Below are 20,873 nucleotides of genomic sequence, written 5' to 3'. Positions count from 1 at the left end.
ACAGGATACCTTGCTTTATTTCAATCCCAATCTGAATTTTTATTGCTTATAATGCATTTAAAATTGGATATTTGAAATATTGAAATATTTGAAATAAAAGCTCCAGAAGCTCCAATATCCATCCAAATGAAACTGTACTTGTGAGGAAATCCTATTCTATCAATTTCATGATTCGCATCATTCCCAATATGGGTCATTTTTTAATTGCCATTGCTGTGTAATCCTCCAATAATAAGTCTTCAGATTTTTTCAGATTTTGATTTTTTTAAAAAAAAATCATAATAGTCCGTTTATGTACAACAATTGTTCAGCATAACGTTTCAAAAATTCCAGTGGATTGATAAAATGTTAATATTTAACATAAATAACTGTAGCTATTCTAAAAGTCTATTTGAACAAATATTTAAATTACATATAGTGGCAGATGGATATGGGAAGATTGTACAATTCACAATAGAATTACAGAATTTATGAGCACCAGTATAAAGTTCAAACATTTGTGTAATATTTGAAAAGGGTTGATACCAATCAACCCTTTCAGTGAGGAAAAACACGGTGGCTAAAACAGCAACAAAAAGCATCTGAAGAAAATAATGAATATAAATCATTAGGTAAATGCACTCATAGCATCTATGATGGTCATGTCATGTTGAATTTTTTGTCAAAAGCATTTGCAACACTGCCTTATTATAGTGTATCACATTACAGTGGTCTGCTGGTGAGAAAAAAATTGAACAGGGAAATTTGAATTCTAATTTTGCCTGGGACCTGCTAGTCACCCCCTCTCAGCCTTGGGAAGAAGGCCATAAACCTGTGTCTGGAAAACTGCTTGGACTTCTCCATGTAGTCACTGATTTGAAGGCAAAAAAAAATCTTATTTTTCTGCTAACAATCAAGCAATTTTCAAGCATTAGTGATTTGCATGAAGATCCATATTCTGTCTGTAATAAATTAAAGAACTATGATTTAACATTTTCAGAAAAAAAATCATTTTTTCACATTTTCCACTAAATATAAAGCAAATGATTTTTCAAGGATTCATCATTAATAATGAGAAAGCAGTAATCATCTGTGCAGATAGCTATTCTTATTCTATTACATTGATCACCAGGAGGCAGTGTGGTGTGGATTTTATCTTTATTAGAAAACCAGTATTGTACTACCTCCTGGTGGTCAATACATACCGTACCTGAAAACATTACTGAGGATATACACCTTGGAGAAATAAAATGGTTCAGTGATGCATGATTCTAATGTAGTCTTATGATTTATTTCAGTCATAAGGGGAAGCTATGTGAAGGAATGGCATCTGCTTTCAAATTCACCCCTTCGCTGTGAAAAAAAGTCCCTTCTTCATTTTTTAACTGCACAAAATGGTTAAAAGTTTCTATTTCTAGATGTAAACTAACTTATAGGTCCCACACACTTTTAATTTATGAGAAATATAAATTTTCTGATATCTTAGCATTAGCAAAATATATAGCGAGTTTTCAGTTTTTTGGATGCACATTTTTCCCCTCTGAAATTGTAAATATCAAGGATTGTACTTGAGGTTCTCCGATTACAAATATGATCTTAGCCATGAAGTAATAATTTTTCTAGAGTGATACACAAGGCGGGGAATTCCATCTGATGTGTGATAGATAACACCTCTGTGAAGTTTTATGGTGCCGTTGCTAATTTCTGAACGGTGTTTTTCCTCCTGAATAAATGTTTCCCAAATCAGTAGCATACTCAGCTTTGAATATGGGCTTCTTGGCCATGTAAGAATGGTGATAAATCAAAGTTGCAGATGTTTATGCATATCAGACACTGTTTGAAATCTTCAGATTCAATTCAGCAGGATATATGTCCCTGTGCATACATTTGAGATAAAAAAACCTGTGGGTTGTGCTCTAAAAAATAAGTGACGATATTAAAAATAAGGATAGAATCTGAGGAGTAAATTGTCTCATGCTCTGTCCCTAGTTTTGAATACACCTTGACTTCAAAGTTGCTTGTATATCCATAAAGGTATCTGAGAAAAAAGTTCCAAGTTCAGAACAAGTTGCACAGATTTTTCGGTCCTGCTCACCTATAAAAAAAAGAAAAAGAAAAGAAAAGAGAAGCTTTCACTCCAGAATTATCTTTTCTATCTTTGGTTTGTTAGTTTTCTTCTTCTTTTTGTTTCCTTTATTGCTCAGCATAAAGTGTTGTTTGAAATAAAACTTCCGTGAAAAACTTCTTTTCTTACATTGAACCAAGGATTGGATTTATAGTCATATCTCAGAAGTCCACCAAAGGACAGTTCACTGAAGAACTGTTAAGAGTTTTTTTTTCTTTTTCTGGAGTTTCTTCTCATTTCTCCATTTTCTTTCTTAAGGGCCTGTTGAAAAATCCAGCCTGCAAGGAAAATAAAATCAAACAAACCCTCAGATTAAAAATTACTGCATTAGACACAAAGGAGATAAATACAAAATCTGACATGTGCAACATGTCTAAGTTTAGACTATGAGCTAATGACAGATTCCAAGTGACACTTTTTCTTGAGTGTCAATCATTCCAATACTCCCCCCCCATCCCCATATGGAAAAAATAAAATTTCTTCAGATGAAACATGAAAAGGAACAAAAGTCATAAAACCATATTAGGATAAATATGAATTGTGAAAACCCATCAGTTAATTTGGTAATATGTACTAGATTTACTCTGAGGGAAATATATAGAATGACATGCATACTGCTTGGAATTAAAAGCATTACTTTTCAGAGTTGACTAATGCCATTTATTTTTGCATCTTGGGATTTCTGCTATCCTCTATCTTTTATTTCTAATATAATTTAATATTCTGTAACCTCCACTGGTCTATTACTAAGACACTAACTTAATTTTCTCTCTCTTTCCATTTTATTTTATTGATGCAAAGTTGATTCTCTGTATTATTATTGTTGTTGTTGTTGTACAATTGTATCACAGCAGCCAGTTGTTTCGCCGGATTTGGCATTGGTTACTAGTCGGGCCCCACCCAGGGGCCTAGGACGTCGTAACGTATTTTCGTAATATGCGTGCAGATCCAAGCAGTGCGGCTTTTTGCATTTGACTGATGGTGATTTTGTCAATTTTTAACTGTTTTAAATGTAATTCCAGTGCTTTTGGAATAGCACCCAGTGTGCCAATTACCACTGGAATTACCACTGCTGGTTTGTGCCATAGTCGTTGAATTTCGATTTTTAAGTCCTGGTATCTTGCGATTTTTTCATGTTCCTTCTCGGCGACCCTGCTATCACCTGGTATTGCGATGTCTATGATTGTGACCTTATTTTTCTCAACCAGTGTGATGTCTGGTGTATTATGCGCCAGTATTTTGTCGGTTTGTATACGGAAATCCCACAAGATCTTGACCATCTGATTTTCGGTGACTTTTTCAGGCTGATGTTCCCACCAGTTTGTTGCTGTTTTAATATTATAATTTTTGCACAAATTCCAATGGATCATTTGTGCTACTGAATTGTGCCGCAATTTATAATCATGTATTATTATTATTATTATTATTATTATACAATTGTATCACAGCGGCCAGTTGTTTCGCCGGATTTGGCATTGGTTACTAGTTGGGCCCCACCCAGGGGCCTAGGAAGTCGTAACGTATTTTCGTAATAACCGACAAAATACTGGCGCATAATACACCAGACATCACACTGGTTGAGAAAAATAAGGTCACAATCATAGACATCGCAATACCAGGTGATAGCAGGGTCGCCGAGAAGGAACATGAAAAAATCGCAAGATACCAGGACTTAAAAATCGAAATTCAACGACTATGGCACAAACCAGCAGTGGTAATTCCAGTGGTAATTGGCACACTGGGTGCTATTCCAAAAGCACTGGAATTACATTTAAAACAGTTAAAAATTGACAAAATCGCCATCAGTCAAATGCAAAAAGCTGCACGTATATTATTATTATTATTATTATTAATATTATTATTATTGTTATTATTAACTTTATTCATTAAATATGTTCAGTGAACTGAACATTCAAAAATGCATCACAAATACCACTGACTGGTGCTAATGGTTGGTACGGGCTGCTGTCAGCATCCTAGGTATCAACCAAGTACCTTCTTAAAATATAAGATGTTCTGGCACAGTTTTTTGCAGTTCTGCTGGTGTTATTGCAGGAAGTTGCAATTTGTTGATGTATCTTATAAAATTCTAGGACATGGTACCAAGTGCTCCGATGACAATGGGTATCACTATTACACATTGTTGTTGTTTTATGGGTCACTTTGTGGTAACACTAATAATAATTGAAACAATTAATGAAACTAGTGTCTCTTAAGACACTAAAAATTGTTTCAAGTTGTAAAGACCTTATTTTCTTAGCTTTGACAAGACTGCCAACTTATGGCCAAATGAATAATAACAGATGTTTTTTAACTATTAGATTATATTACAAAAAAAAGTGCAACCCTATTTCAAACCTGATGAGATAAAGTTATTAATATGAGAACAATAAAGTATTTTTATATGGAACACTGGGAAGAATGAAAATAATTTCCAGTAGAAATTTGTAAATATATATTTACAAATTGAGAACTGAAAACTAAATAGTTATAAAAACATGAAAAAAGACACATGTGAGAAATAAGATTTAGGAAAAGCCAAGCTTATAAGGAAGTGCAAGTTTATACTGGTATATATCTAATTTAGAGCACTGTTTTTCTCATTTGGATTATATTTCCATCCAACCAGATAACAACACCAATGTGAACAGCCACTAACCTTCTCCAAAATATTTTGCACTTTTTAATGACATTTAGAATCTGATTATATAAATATTAATTAACAACCATTTAATAATAATAATAATAATAATAATAATAATATACACACCAACTTTCAAAGTTATGTCATACAAAAGCTGATTCTTGAACCACTTTTTTTTATTTGTAACATTGCAAGATAGAAAACATTGATTTTCTTTTAAATTCATGGATGGGTCATCAGTTAAGTGGCTTTGCTTAAGCAGGTAGTCAGAAAGATTTTCCCCTTCTTGCCTTTGCCAACTCACCAAGGTTTCAGGAAAAAAATGTAAAAAATGAATCTTACCTTCCATAATGCAAATATAAGCAAGGTAAGAATCAGGAGTCCAGCAAAAACACTCAGTAGAATGACCCATAATGGCACATGGCCAGGAAGAAGCTCCTTTGAGATTTGAATTATTGTCTGAAATACATTAAATCAAAACAAGCATTCATGATTTCTCTAAAATAGAAACTGGGGAATCAAGTTGAATAGAAAATACTTTTTTACTTTTTTATTCATTAGAAACCCATTCTTTTGTTATCGAATACAACTTGGGATTGATTCAAAGGTTCTCTTTAGTGAGACAGGACTAATTATTTTTATCCCAACAACTTTCCACTTGTCTTCAAAATCTTCTACAGATGTTGGATGGGAAACAACTGGAAGTGTAGATCTTAACTCTGACTCCAACCTAGTTTTTTTTTAATGAATAAAACTGTTTAGGGATCAATTAAAAAATGTAAATGGGAGTGTGCAAATGCTAGTGTTAGAAAATTTGAACTTTGAGTCTCTCCTCTTCTCTTATGGGATAGTTCTATAAGTGCAAATGTTTTGTTTCTTCTGCAGTGTGTTCTATTCTATAAATAAATACTTGCACCTTGGAAAGAAAAATGTGATAAGTCATACACTGTACATCATTTCAGAATATTAAAGCTCCAAGTCTACACCTACATTAAAACTACATTTCTATACCTACTGATTTGCAAGTTGATACCAGTGACGTGCGGTGAGGTTTATAGCTGGAGAGGCACTGACACAGGGGTTTCAATTTTTTTTAGACTTGTGGACTTCAACTCCCAGAATTCCACGGCCAGGCATGCTCAGTTCCGATTTAAAGCGACAGCATTTTCCCGCTCCCTCTCCCTCCTTCCTCCCTCTCTCCCTCCCTCCCCTCTCTCTCAAACAGACACACGCACACAGAGAAGTTGGATCCCTCTCTCACTCACTCTCTCTCAAACAAACACAAACCTTTTCCAGCTGTTTCAGAGAGGATTTCAACTCTGCTCTTGCCTGCCCTCATGAAAAGAAAAAAAATGTAAAAAGGAGAAAGGCATGAACTCTGAGGTCAGACTGAGCTAGTTGATCCCAGAGCCTCTAAAAAGCCTTTTAAAAACACCCTCTACAGGAGGCGAGAGAACCACGTGCCTCATCTACATAAGGAATTTTTCGGCTTTTAACCCTTGCTTAGCTCTGCTCGAGTGATCATAAAGTCAGACTAAATGAGGCACCTCGTTCTCCTGCCACTCCCTGTAGAGGGCACTTTTTTAGAGACTTTTTTAAACAGTTAAGCACTAAGCAGAGTCATCCACTGTGACTCTGGCAGCAACTACCTCAGCCTTTTTCCTTTTAATTTTTCTTTTCTTTTCATGATGACAGTGGTAAGGCCCTGTTTCCCCTGCCTCCCCTGACTGCACGTCCCTGGTTGATACCTACTGTAACTCTTAATCCTAATATAGGATTTAGATATTTTCCAAATAAATATAGGTTTTATTGTATGACTGATGGATTAAATTTATATGCCACCATTTCACGGTTGAGCAAGACAATTATATCCCAGTCCTATTTAATATGAGGCATCACATACATAACATATACATGAAAGATGGAGCCTCAGTTGTCCAATTAGCTAAACTGACAACTGTAAGATATGTGCTGACATTTTACATTGTTCAACTTATGCATTATACCTAAGGTGACCAAATTTTCAGATTGGTAAAGAGGGACACCATTGATGGGGGGGAGGAGGAAGCTAGGCCACGGCGGTTAGTGCCAGCCCGCGGCCTCGCTAGGGACGTCTGGTCACCTTAATTATACATATCCTCTCTCTATCCATCCATCCGTCTGTCTGTCTATCTGCCTGCCTATCTGTCTATCTAGTTATGGTATCTCTTTGTCTCTCTCTCTCCTTCTGTCTGTCTCTCTGCCTGCCTATCTGTCTATCTAGTTATGGTATCCCTCTCCCTCTCTCTCTCTCTCTCTCTCCGTCCGTCTATCTCCCTGCCTACCTATCTCTCTCTCTTTCTCTCTATCCATCCGTCTATCTGCCTGCCTATCTGTCTATGTAGCTATGGTATCTCTCTCTCTCTCTCTCTTTCTCCCTCTCTCCCTCTCCCTCCCTCATCTCATTATCATTTATCTCATTGAAGTCCACACACTTTCAAGTCTCCAAGGTGGAGAAACACTGATCTATCTAATTAATATAATTATTTCTCCCTCTCTTTTTCACTCTCTCTCTCTCCCACGCACACACGCGAATGCATAGGGCAGCCCACCTCACACACAGGTAACACCGGGCGGCTTACAACATTATGATGCACACCCAAAGCGAATAGAGTCAGGTGCCTGTGATCCCAACCCTCCTTTCCCGAGGGGGGAGGGCCGTGGAACACTGCAAAACTCTTCTTGGTGGCGTCACTCTATGGGGCTTTCACTTTCGCTTGTCCCCCCCCAACATTTCCAAAGCCAAGCTTCATCCGATTCTAACAAATCCCAGCGCCTCTCGCATCTCTCCTTTGCAAGCGTCACCTTGTGCAGAGGGCTGGTATGGGAGCTGGAGTCCGATGCCACTGGTGATCTGGGGCTGCTGTAAGCAGGCGCGGGGCTTCGGGGGAGGGGGGATGCGCAAAGCCCCCTCCCCTAATGCTTCCAGCTCTTCTAAAGAAGAGGGGGGGCTTGTGCAGAAAGGAATCTCTCCTCTCCTCCCTGCATCAGAGCTCGGGTGGGATTTAGGCAGAAAGGACTTTTCTTTCGCTGGCATCAGAGCTCGGACGAGCAACAGCAAGTATTTTAATCAGTGGGCTTCATGCAGGGACAAATATCTCCTCTCCTCCCTGCACGCATCCCACTGATTAAAGTGCTTCCTCTGGCCCACCCGATCTCTGCTGTGGGCGAAAGGGAGCTGGGAGGACAGGAGGGATTCATCCCTGCACGCATCCCACTGAAAGCGCTTTAATCAGTGGGGTGCGTGCTGGGAGGAATCTCTCTTCTCCTCCCTGCACGCACCCCACTGATGCCCGCATCAGAGCTCGGGCGGGATTCAGGCGGAAAGGACTTTTCTTTCGCTGGCATCAGAGCTTGGGCGAGTGACAGCAAGTATTTTAATCAGTGGGCTGCGCGCAGGGACGAATATCTCCTCTCCTCCCTGCACGCATCCCATTGATTAAAGTGCTTCCTCTGGCCCACCCGATCTCTGCTGCGGGCGAAAGGGAGCTGGGAGGACAGGAGAGATTCCTCCCAGCATGCACCCCACTGAAAGCATGTGGATGGGCAGGGGAGCGAGCGACAGCTGATGGGCTGGGGAGCGGGACTTTTTGAAAACTGGGCAGGGCGCGGGACAAATTGTACAAAAGCGTGCCTGTCACGCTGAAAGCGGGACGTCTGGTCACCTTAATTATACCAGTTATACATATCTAAATATTATTGTTACAAGGACACTCACAAATATTTATTAATTTGTAAAATGCCAACAGCTGTATTAAGGTTCAAATTTTAAAAAGCAATGGAGTTGCAAGCAAATATATAGCTAATAGCCTGAATGGTTATTTATAAGTATTTTTTTTCTATATGTATTAGGGTTTTTCCACCTAATTACAGGCAGATAATTTTTCTGGCTAAACTGGCTTGCCAGTTGAATTCATGATATGCTAAATAAACTGCTGGAACTCACCTCTATTTTTTCGTTTTCTTTCTTCAAGATCATTAATGAGTTTTCACTCCTTAGACTTGCTTTCACAATGAGTTCTATGCTGTGAATTTTTGCCTGGAATAAAATGGAAGTTATAATGCTTATTCTTACATTGATGGTTCCAAATTCAAAAGAAGACCCAGAGAGGAAAATGCTGCTTATTGCTTATAAGAAATGTCAGTAGAAGTGCACATAAAGGAATTTGCTATGATGACAGAACAATTTACTATTACACTCACTTAATGACCTTCACAGGGAAAATAAGCAGCATTTTGGCTTATTTAGGATAATTTAAACTTTAGGATTTAAAGGATAATTTAAAATTTAGGATTTTATTTAAACCTTTTCTTCTGGAGGTTGACACAAGAAGGGCCAAAGGAAAAACTATTGGCACCAAATATTTGTATCGCTTAGTGGACACTGCAGTTTCAGTTCGTCTCAAACTCCATCATACTCCTCCTCAAGGCATGCCAGAGTTGAGAAATGATAATCTGGACTCTACACAAACGTTGCTTACCATCTGGACTCACTTATTGTCCAATGTTTTCAGTTGTTCTTCTCCTACAATCTCATGAGATCAATCTTTGGACCAAAGAACAACAAAAAAAAATGCTTGCAAGTTGAAGCCAATACTAGAACATGGAGAGATTATTTTTTCTTTCTAACTCTTTTTCTAAGGCAATATCTTTGTTGTAAAAAGGCTTACAGGAAACCAGAAACATATGGTTTATAGAGCTGCATAATGAAAAAAATTGATTATGTGCCATCAAACTATTTTCAACTCCTAGCAACCATATAGATTTCTCTGCAAGAGGATCTGTCCCTAACCTATTCTTCCAACAGAATACTCAGGATCTCATAACTGAGTCCATCTCCTTTGCTGCTGCCTTTCTTCTCTTTCTTTCTTACTTATCCAGAATTAGAACTTTTTTCAGAGAACTGGATCTTCACCTAATGTGTCCAAAATAGGATAATTTGAGCCTGGTCATTTGTGCCTTGAATGAGCACTAGGGGTTGATTTGTTTAAAGATCCATTCACTTGGTATTCTCAGGAGTCTTTTCTGACCTCAAAGTTCAAAGGCCTCAGTATTTTTTCTGTCCTGCTTCTTTAAAGTCCAACTTTCACTTCCTTGATGTCACATGGAATACCATGGCTTGCATAATTGTCTTTGTAAGTATAGACCAGAGATGGCAAACCCTTTAGACACCGAGTGACCAAACTGCATGCACACATGCCCAAACTGAAAGGTGCAAACACACTCCTGCGCAGGCATGTGTGGATGGTCAGCAGAGACCCAAAGACAAACTGGATGGCGGGAAGTGTGGCATTCCAACACCAGCAGCGCAGCAAGAGGTAAGATCTTTTTCTTTTGTGAGTGTCTGTTTCGTCATTTGCAGGGAAACAGGAGCTCACGAAAGAAACGGCACACAGATCTGATGCGCGTGCCAGCAGAGAGGGCTCTGCGTACCACCTTTGGCATGCGTGCTCTAGGTTCACCATCACGAGTATAGACACATTAGAGCATTTCAATATTTTTTCCAAGACCTTCATGGCTGTTCTATCAAATAGTAGTCTTAGCTGCTTGGGTTTTTTTTTTTTTGTTGTTGATGGTTGATCCCAAACAGCAGAAGCTTTCTAGCACTTCAATGTATTCATTATTAATTTAAAACTGATGTTGTACCTGCTGTCAAACTTTGGTCTTCTTTATATGTAATTTCAGTTTTATTTTTTTCACCCTGTTCTTTGATTTTTAGTCCTATCGCATGCCTGGATACTGAGGCAACATTACCTCTTTTCAATGGTATTTTCTCTTTGTAGCTTTAGTTACCTGGAACACGGGTCTCCAACCTTGACAATTTTAAGCCTAGTGGACATCAACTCCCGGAATTTCCCAGCCAGCTGGCTGAGGAATTCTGGGAGCTGAAGTCCGCCAGACTTAAAGTTGTCAAGGTTGGAGACCTCTGACCTGGAACATCTCCCTGATGAATCAGTACTCTAGTTTTATATCTCCTCTTGGCCCTGCTGGGAGATGTCTGGCATATGATGTCTATGGAGATCCTCAGTCATCCAGGTCCTGGTTGTTCCAAAGGTGCTTTTTCAAGAGGCAACGGACTTTCTTGTTTTTTTCTTTTGAAGATGTTTTGCTTTTCATCCAAGAAGCTTCTTCAGCTCTTACTGACAGCCCCTTATGGTAAAATGGGAAATCCGAGCCATGATGGAACAAATGGCTGCATTTCTGCTCCATCTGAGCAGACTTGGAAGGCTTCAAATGCTTCCTTTTTAGCATTGTGCAGGTGCGCCTCAGGTGTGCATGGACGCACTCAGTAGCAGACTCACCGAACTGGTAGCATACTTCAGAGGATTACACCGCTGACAACATATCATTTTAAATTGTTAATAAACATGATTGCTCACTTACCGTTATGAAAGTAGGCTTCCAGAGTCTGAATGAAATATTCACGTGAGTTATATTCGAAGGTGCTATAGTGCAATTAATGGATGCACAATCATATCCATCACAATTCTGTAGAAAAGACCATAGACATTCATCATTAATATATTTGGAAACTATGACTGCCCAATATAGCAAAATTATTAGATAACCGGACACATTTTCCATATCATGCTGAAATAAGTACGAAGTGTCCTGATAAATAACAATGGTGATACCAGTAAAGTTCATTCATTCAGATTGCCCATCATTTTGCTTTCAGGAAGGCCCTGACTGCAAGCTATAATAAATAAAATAAAAATCTGTTTCAAAACCTAATAAGGATCATTCTACTATATGACTGCACATCTAGTGAATGTGCCTTTGGGTGCCACTTGCAACATTTCAAAACAATAAGAAGAAATATCAGCAAAGAAGAAAACTACAATGGTCGCTGAGGATAAAGCCAACCAAAACAAGTAACAAACAACATTCAATGGACCATCTAATCCACAGGTGTCAAATTTGTGTGGTCAAGTTGCTGTACATGATGTATCACAATATTTTTCTCTTCATGGAGCTGGAATGGGCATGGCCTGTGCATGAAGCATCCAGGCCATGGGCCACCAGTTTGACACCCCTGATCTAACCCATTGTTTTTCAACCTTAACAATCTTAAGATGTTTGTGATTCCTCATGTTGGCCAAGGAATTACAACAGTTGAACTCCACACATCTTAAACTTTGTTGATGAAGTTGAGAAACATTAATTTAACCAACCCTAGGCTCCCAATACCCAGGCCTTGAAACACAATTCAAGCCCAACTTAATATTGTACACTAAAATGAATTATTATATCCCTGTCCCCCCCCCCAAAAAAAAACTCCATATAAAATCAGGTATACATACTATGTTGGGATCCTTTAGAGGTTCTTGTATCTTTGATGTTTTGAATGGTTTGCCCATGTCAATCTTTAACAAATCACTTGGGTGGCTGGATTGGCATTTTGCATTCTATCAGAAGAAGAAAAAATGTAATGTTTTAAGTATCTTTATTTTATTTATTATGATACCCAAGTAGACTTCATTTTTTCCTTTATGGAAAGAAACAGATGGGACATTGACTCATTCAAGGACCCATGTTGTGGAAATCGAAATCTAATTTTGAACTTCAGAGCAGTGTTAGTTTATATATTGCAGATTTACCTCTGAGTATGATATCCTGGTGAAGTAAAGGATTTGATTTTCAACTGAAATATTCTTTGGAAATGAGATTTGCAATGCAAGCTGTGGCTGTAAGAAATGTTCTCCTTTCTCAATCTATAAAGATGAATGAAAGGCTAATTAAAATTTTTAAAAAAATGTTTCCCCATTGTTAACAAGTGCTACAGTCACTACTAAACAAATAACAATGTACAATTTTATTTCATAGCAGTGGATCTCCACCTTACTAAATTTGCATGCATGGAAAATAATTATTTAAATATTATCTTAGAAATCAAAAGACTATAAATTAAACTAAAAACATATCTCTAAGGGAAATAAAATAAATAATCTGTGGTATATTACTAGTGGCCATGTTATACTTCACTGACACAATGACTTGTTCTGTCTGTGGTTTGTTGTAAATAGATTTAAGTTTCTTACTAATTGCTTGCTAATTATGTGTCCAAGGGAAAAGATGAAGCAAGAAGAATAAGTGGCATTTATTTTTCAGAAAAGTGTCTATAATTGGCAAATGTCTATAATTCAGGGGTGTAAAACTCAAGGCCCGCGGGCCAGATCTGGCCCACGGGGTGCTTAGATCTGGCTCATGGGGCTTTCCTGGAAACAGCGAAGGACCAGCCATGGGGCTTCTACATGGCCCTCTTGAGCCCCATTTTTTGCTGCAATGGCCTCCTGCAACCTTCTGCCAGCGAAAATGGAGCTTGGGCAGCAGTGGTGGGTTCCTACATGTTCGGATCGGTTCAGCCAAACTGGTAGTGGTTGGCAGCCTGGGTCATGGGAACCAGCAGCGAACCAGGCCTGCCACACTTCTGAACTGGTCCTCCGGGTGGCGCCATAGGCACTACCATCTTGGGTTTTTTTTGCTTCTGCGCATGTGCAGAGCAATTTTTGCTTTTTTATTCATGTGGCCATGAGTGAACTGGCAGTAGTAATTGCCAGAACCCACCCCTGTTGGGGAAGACATGCACGGGCTGTGTTTTCGCTGGCAGAGGGCTGCAGGAGGCTGTCGCAGCCAAAAGCGGAGCCTCAACGAGTGATGTTGAGCTGGCTACGCCCAACCTGGCCACCCCACCCCTGGCCCCCAAGGTCAAACACAACCCTGATGTGGACTTCTATGAAATCGAGTTTGACACTCCTGCTATAATTGAACGGATGAATTCTAGATGTATCAACCACTGTCACTGTGCTCCTGCCAGAAGTGTGAATTTGTTTTGATCCTCTGTATAGGAATACACCCCTCTCAAATTTGCACTAAAAATCTGGTTATCCTTTGCAGCAGATTTTTGGAAATGTGCAGGTGAGGTGACCTGAAGTTCCATTTGCAGAAAGTTCTATCTAGTTCATAGAAAATATTACAAACTAGCTTAATAAAAGTTTACCTGATTAAAAAAAATACAACACATAAATGTTATTTTTCAAAGTTCACAACCAGAAAAAATGGCATCATCTCTTACCAAGTAGTTTATATTAATTTCTTCTCCAATATTGTCAGTAGAATTAATGACTGCAGGTATTGTGTCATTTGCAGCGATGATGATGTGATGCGGACTAGATTCTCTTAAAAAGAAATAAAATAATGTTCAGTGATTGAGAATCACAAAGCAGTCATATGTTCATTTCAGTTATCCATACAAAATGAAATGAAATGAAACAATATGTGTTATTCTTGTTCAAAAAAATATGAATTTAATAAACCTGATTTTTTTTCTAAATAATGCATACTTTTTGCCATCCAATTTATACAGTATGAAATTGTTAATCCAGTTTAAACCACCCAGTCAAACGCAGCAGTCTAATTTCATTCTTTTTAAATAGCAGTTTCCCCCCAGATTAATAAGAGGTAAAACATCGATTAATTGACTATGTTTTCAGTGATGGAACAAACCAGATAACATAGTATGAAATCTTTATCATATATAATAAATGGAAGAGTTTGGGTGCTCTGTTTACTTATAATTGGTTGAAACAGTTTAGTTGCTCTATTTACTTTTGATTAATTAATCATTATAACATATGTAAGGTGTTCTATGGACTGGTTATCATCCGCAGTGAAGATTCTTCTATCTTTTTTTCTGTGAAAGAATCTGAAAAATAGCAATGCTATATTTCAAGATCTTTCAAAGGATAAAAAAAACAAAAGTCAACTTTAGCATCATGCTTTGGACATGAATTATCAGAAACAATAGTGTGTGTGTGTGTGTGTGTGTGTGTGTGTGTGTGTGTTGGGGTGATCTTAAATTTTTTTAGCAGGGGGTTCTCTGCCTGGTTGTTGGGTGGGTATGGCCATGGTGGGCGTGGCCTAGTCGGCCTCCTACACCACGGCGGCAGGATGAGGAGCGTTTGTGCCCTCTCCTGGCTCTGGAGGCTTTCCTCGAGCCTCCGGAAAGACAAAAATGACCTCCCCAGGCTCCAGAGGTCCTCTGGAGGCCAGAAATGGGCCTGTTTCTGGCCTTCCCAAACTTCCATTAGGCCCATTTTTCGCCCACCCTGAGCTACCTGCATCCAAGATGGGAAACGTGGGGACTCTCAGGAGGGGAGGGGTGGGCGGGGCCAGCCAAGTGTGGTATTTGGGGGTTCTCCAACCTGCACAGAATCTTAGATAGAGGTTCTCCTGAACCCCTGTGAACCCCCAGCTGCCCACCCCTGGTTTGCATGTTATATTGAAGGATTCCATATAAAATCAGGCTTGAACTAAAAGACTATGTGCACTACCAGAATGATACCATGGGTCGAGGTTCAGCCTCAGTCAGAACCAAGAGCCATTAGTGGTCAAGGGAACTAAGGAACAAATTAGGAAACCGTGCTACCACATGACTCTTTTGTTTTGGGGAGGACGGGACTTTTTATCACAGAAAAAAAAACCTGGATGATCAGTATAAAATACAGATAAAAGTGAGGTATACCTTTTAAATATTAATCCACTTTCATATTTAACTGGAAATGAAATTGTTCCTCTGTTGTCTCCAAGAGTCTCATCAAGTTCATCACTATCACTAAAACAAAATATATTTCAAAAGTTGCTTTAGACAACAAGCAATTTTAACCAACAAGCTATTATGATCAAAACACCAACCCATGTTTTGCTTTATTGTTATATTATAAAATTATTTCATTTTTATTTGTAAAGAAACTTGAAGTGGAAAAATGAGTTAACTAACTTAGAGTCAACTTAATTTCTGGAGAAGAAAGTCCAGATTTAAAATAGCCAATTAAGTATGGAATTCAAAAGAAATGTTTTTGGTGCAACAATTCATTAATATCTATGCTGGTTTATCAAGATTTGTACATGTAATCAGCAACTATTGTGAATTCAGAAGTAGTGACTAATGAAATTTAATGGTAACCTAAGAATGCCAACAGCCAATCAAATCATAAGGTCACTGCAAAATACTGTATCAATAAAACATTAACTCATATAAAGAAGCAAGGAAATATTTTATGATGTTAGAGCAGTAGCACTAACATCAGTAGAGATTTATACTGCTCCATAGTGCTCATAGCACTCTTTGAGCAGTTTGCACTGTCAGCATATTGCCCTCAACAATCTGGGTCTTCATTTTACCGACCTTGGAAGGCTGGAAGGATGAGTCAACCTTGAACTGGTCAGGATCAAACTCTTGGCTGTGGGCAGAGTTAGTCTGCAATATTGCATTGTAACCATTGCACCACTACCACCATGCTGTCAGGATCCCCCCACTCAATTCAAGATCTTTAAACTTTTATTCCACTATAAATGGACAGAGTATTGTACCCTTTGAATTTCTTTATATTTTCTTTCTTTATTAAGTTTTCTTATTTCTACCCAAATCTGAAAACCATAAAGATCATTGAATCTTCCACTAAAGGAGTAGATAATGAATCTGTTTTAGGATTTAATAGTTTGGATGCTTAAATATGCTTACGCTATAAATGGAACCTACAAGTGTTGGAACTCCATTCAGTTTTTCTGATTTGAATTAATATAAGATTTGCCATTGGTTAAGCTTTGAATAGTTTAAAATTTACCCTTTATTAATCCTTTTAACCACTTACATTACCATTGCTTTAGGTATTATTTTACTATATTGCCATTGATTCTTTTATTACATCTTAATCATTCAATGAAATTTATTATTTGATTTCACTCTTTTTATATATCACCATTTAGTCTTTTATTCCAATAAATTATAGACTAATGTACTTTTGTGCAATCTTGATTCAATGGAAACTTCCCCATAATTTCAATGGGGGAAGCCAAAATAAGAGAGTGGATCCCAATTCAATCTAAAGTTGTGTAGATATTACTGGTACCAACCTTGTAACAGAAAAGTGAATTGTTGTATTTTCCAGGAGATGCGACACATTGAACTGGACTGCTATTTCGAAGTAAATCTAAATGAAAAGAAAGTGCATAAAATGTCAGTGTTTATAATTAAATAAAATAAAACTGCAATTATATTTTCAACAAAAAAGTCAAGGTGGCACAGTGGTTAGAGTGCAGTACTGCAGGACACTTCTGCCAATGCTGGTTGCCTGCAATTTGGCAGTTCAAATCTCACCAGGCTCAAGATTCCATCCTTCTGAGATGAGTAAAATGAGGACCCAGATTGTTGGGGGCAATATGCTGACTCTGTAAATCGCTTAGAGACGGCTGTAAAAGCACTGTGAAGCAGTATATAAGTCTAAGTTCTACCTCTATTGCTAAAAATTGAATACAATTCATCATTACATTTCCCCTTACTAAAATAAATGTTTTCTTTTTTTGTACACTGAGCAATAAAATGAAGATGAGGATATAAAGTCTGGAGGAGGTCCCTAGTGTATACACAACCACGAATGCACACCCACACCCACCCACCCACCCACCCACACACACACACACACATGTTATGAAGTTCTCATGCACATTTGGACTAATGAGTCTATGTATATATAGATACATTTATCTAAAGTCTATATAAAGTGTGTACATATGAAAAAGAAAGGCAAAAAGACTGTGAATGACAAAATAATTATAGTGCTACAATTTATTTGAAATTTATGTTTTAATTTAGAAATATAATATGCAGGTATGAACATGGACTTAACATTTGAAAATTGTTGCTTAAAATATTTTTATAATGCCTGTCACATAGATGTTATTAATGTTCAGTTTGTAGCCTTAAAATAATGTAACCAATAGTCATGAGTAATGTGATAATACTGTTATGGATTGACAACTGCTGATAGAAATGTAGAAATGTAAGGATTTGAATTAAATCATGTTGTTGCATTTTTTAAAAAAATCACTTTGCAGGTGGGCTATTGAGATGAAACTCTTTTTTCAATATTCCGCTGAAATGGTAGAGATACATCTCCTTTTAAATAACTTCTTCTTGTGCCACATCTGTCATTGGACATTGCCGATTATGTTGTCGATCCTATTTTTATCAATAGCCGCATGAAAAAGTACTGCTGAGTTTTGTCCAAACCAGTCCCTTAGATTTTGAAGCCATGATGTTCCTTTTCTGCCTGGACCTCATTTGCCTTCAATTTTTTCCCTGGAGGATTAAGTGAAGTATGCCACATTTTTCCGGGTGTCGCATCACATGTCCAAAATATTCTAACTTTTGCTTTTTTATGATTTTGATGACTTCCCTTAACTTTCCCAGGTGGCATAATATGGATTAGAGGGGGTTCCTGAAACTTGAGTAGAGAGAGATGTGAAATCTGCAGGAAATATTTTAAAGAGTAAGGAAGATGACTTCCGTGGATAAAGATGGAATCTGTCTGAGCAACTTCCAAATGTTACCTTATTACTGTTAATTTAAATAATGTTTCACTCCCCTTTTGCCAGCTCTTGTATAGTTCTAACAAGCTTATGTCTCTTTCTCTCTAGACTACTGAATTAATTTTCCTCTATTGCTTTAACACCAAGCAAACCAATTGTTTCTCTGTTCCAATTCCATTGGGTTTCACTAGCAGGTTTTTAGCTTTTTTTAAAAAGAGGGTTTATATTGCACTAAACAGAAAAGCTGCTTTGTATAAATATATTTCAAGAACAATGTAGCAAAAAAGCTGCAAGTAGTAAAGGTATTTTGCTTATAAGGCACTGGAGAAGATATTGTGGGAAAGTTCATTTTTAGCCAAGTTCCTGTCAAGACAACTGAGCCAGATGACAGAATATGACAATCTGGTAAAAATAACAGAATTCCACATAAATTATACTCTATAAAGTCTCAGTCATACAGAAAGACTGAGAAGGATGGCTGGATGCTACCAGAACAGCTGTTCTGTCTTCACTGGTCAATGTGAGTGAAGGTAAGAAGTATATTTTAACATGAAGGATTTCATTCCATCAACCTAAAAGGTTTCAGCTGTTTTTGGCCTTCCTTTGCCTAAAGCATAACTAATGGAACTCCAACTCATTCATTTGGTGGCATCCAGTCAAAAAGGATGTCTGTTCCAGAGCACCAGGACATCTCTAGAGTGATCCTTGATGCTCTCTGAGCTTGCTTGTTTTCCAGCAGACATTTCATTATCTAAGCTGGGTAACATCATCAGTTCTAGTCATGATGTTACCTAGTTTCCATAATGAAACATCTGCAAGAAAACAAGCAAGCTCAGAGATCACCAACATTTCAAATGTTCAACAAAAGTTTTCTTTTATTGATTTCATCTCTAGGATATTTGAAGTACCGTATTTTTCGGCGTATAAGATGCACCTTTTCTCCGTAAAACAGAGGCTGAAAATCTGGGTGTGTCTTATAGACTGAATACAGCATTTTTTTGCCTCCCGATACCCTGCCCCCTTCACAAAAATGGCTGTGCATAGCCTTTAGGAGGCTAATAGAGTGCTCCTGGGGGCTGGGGAGGGCAGAAATGAGCAAAAATGGTCCATTTTTTGCTCAATTCCCCCCCCCCTCTATAAACCTCCTAAAGGCTGTGCATGCCCTTTTTTTGACAAGAAAAGGGCTCGTTTTCACAAAACAATGGCCCATTTTTGGGATGTCTGCAGAGTGCAAAAACTTTTTTTTTAATTTGCCTCTTCAAAATCTTGGTGTATCTTATACTCTGGTGCATCTTATACTCTGAAAAATATGGGTAAGTGGTATAAAATTGAAATAAGATATTATAAAAATTCAGTATATATTGATTGGTATACTGTTTAAATTTTTCTTTCTTTTTTGTACCGAGTATACTATATATATATTACTTGGCTATTCCACTCTCCTGTTTTTCCCTTAAGGAAATAGAATATTTATAGGAAATTCACATGATCTCATACATAGGCCAGAGGCCAGGCCTCTCACATATCCTGTCACATAAGCTTCAATTCTCAAAGGAAGATCTGAATCAAGAGTCTGGTTGCCTGAACTTTGTCTAACTGAAGATAAACGTCTCTTTGGTCACGAGCTCTAAGGAAGAAATTGTTCTTATGATCACAAAGCCATTAAGGCTTCCCTGTTTTCTGCAACCAGGTCCATTTTGCATCCGGGGTTTAGTAATATATAAATACATATTACCCACAAAATGCAGCTTGTTGTTACTTTGACCTCTTATTGTTTATGTTCCCATATGGATTCTAGTCTACTTCTATGATTTTCAGAATTCACATAAGACAAACCCTGTGCATTCCATTTGGTGGTGTTGGAAAGAGGTTTCCTGGAATGTTTGTGTATTTAAACCATCCAAGAATGCGAATTTTTTGAATTTTCATAAAGAAAATAGCCAAAAGTGGGGTGTTCTAGTGTATTATAGTGGCACCTGAAATGCACAGACTTCCCACCCTTTTAAATGTTCTGAAATTCAACCAATTGTTTTTTTTAAAAAAAAAACTTTCCTCTTTTATCAGTTTATGATTAAAGATAAATTGGTAATTGAAATTTCATATGGAATTTCTTGTGGAATTGGCATCTTTGCCTGCTTGCTGAATTCACATAGGCCCTAAGTTTGCACAATATTCTCTAAGCAACAAGTAATCTAACGAAAGTTATATTGTTGTGCAAATGAACCAGCTAGGTCGATGATGGCAAACTTATAGCACGCAGAGCCATATCGGTGGGCACACAAACTCATGCGTGCACCATCCAGCTGATTTTTGGGCCTTCTGGGCCCACCAGAAGTCAGCAAACAGGGTGTTTTCGGCCTCCAGTGGGCCTCCGGGGGATGGGAAAGCCTGTTTTCGCCTTCCCCAGGCTCCTAGGAAGGCTCTGGAGTCTGGGGAGAGCAAAAAACAGATCTTCCGGTCCAACCGGAAGTCCATAAATGGGCTCTTTTCAGCCTCTGGAAGGCCTCCAGGTGGGATATGGGGAAGGCCTTTTTCACCCTTCCCAGGCTCCTAGAAAGCGTCTGGAACCTGGGGAGGGAGAAAAACGGGTCCACTGTGCCATCATGTGTCAAAAGTGGGGGCTGTGTGGGGGTCGCGTGAACATGCACGGGCACATCAAATTATGGGTGTGGGCACACACGGACATGATCCACCTGTGCTCCCCCTGCTTTTGGC

General features: G+C 38.2%; 1 protein-coding gene across 1 annotated transcript in view; it reads right to left on the bottom strand.

The window, feature by feature from the left end:
* Positions 1-1,457: 1,457 nt before the first annotated feature.
* The window catches only part of ITGA1 (integrin subunit alpha 1), a 94,316-nt gene continuing 74,900 nt past the window's right edge, over positions 1,458-20,873 (bottom strand). Inside the window, exons 22-30 of the mRNA XM_087715481.1 lie at positions 16,704-16,780; positions 15,313-15,402; positions 13,864-13,966; positions 12,389-12,502; positions 12,092-12,196; positions 11,172-11,276; positions 8,734-8,826; positions 5,091-5,207; positions 1,458-2,382 (exon numbers count right to left, since the gene is read on the bottom strand). Coding sequence (XP_087571607.1) covers positions 2,338-2,382; positions 5,091-5,207; positions 8,734-8,826; positions 11,172-11,276; positions 12,092-12,196; positions 12,389-12,502; positions 13,864-13,966; positions 15,313-15,402; positions 16,704-16,780 — 849 coding nt within the window. The 3' untranslated portion in view covers positions 1,458-2,337. The remainder of the gene's footprint in view (positions 2,383-5,090; positions 5,208-8,733; positions 8,827-11,171; positions 11,277-12,091; positions 12,197-12,388; positions 12,503-13,863; positions 13,967-15,312; positions 15,403-16,703; positions 16,781-20,873) is intronic.

This window comes from Thamnophis sirtalis, unplaced genomic scaffold, assembly GCF_051295495.1.
Source record: "Thamnophis sirtalis isolate CommonGarterSnake01/CBP01778 unplaced genomic scaffold, rThaSir2_p1.2 scaffold_5, whole genome shotgun sequence".
Classification (NCBI taxonomy): domain Eukaryota; kingdom Metazoa; phylum Chordata; class Lepidosauria; order Squamata; family Natricidae; genus Thamnophis; species Thamnophis sirtalis.
The sequence above is the reverse complement of the archived record's forward strand: the minus strand, read 5'-3'. Positions and strand labels throughout refer to the sequence as shown.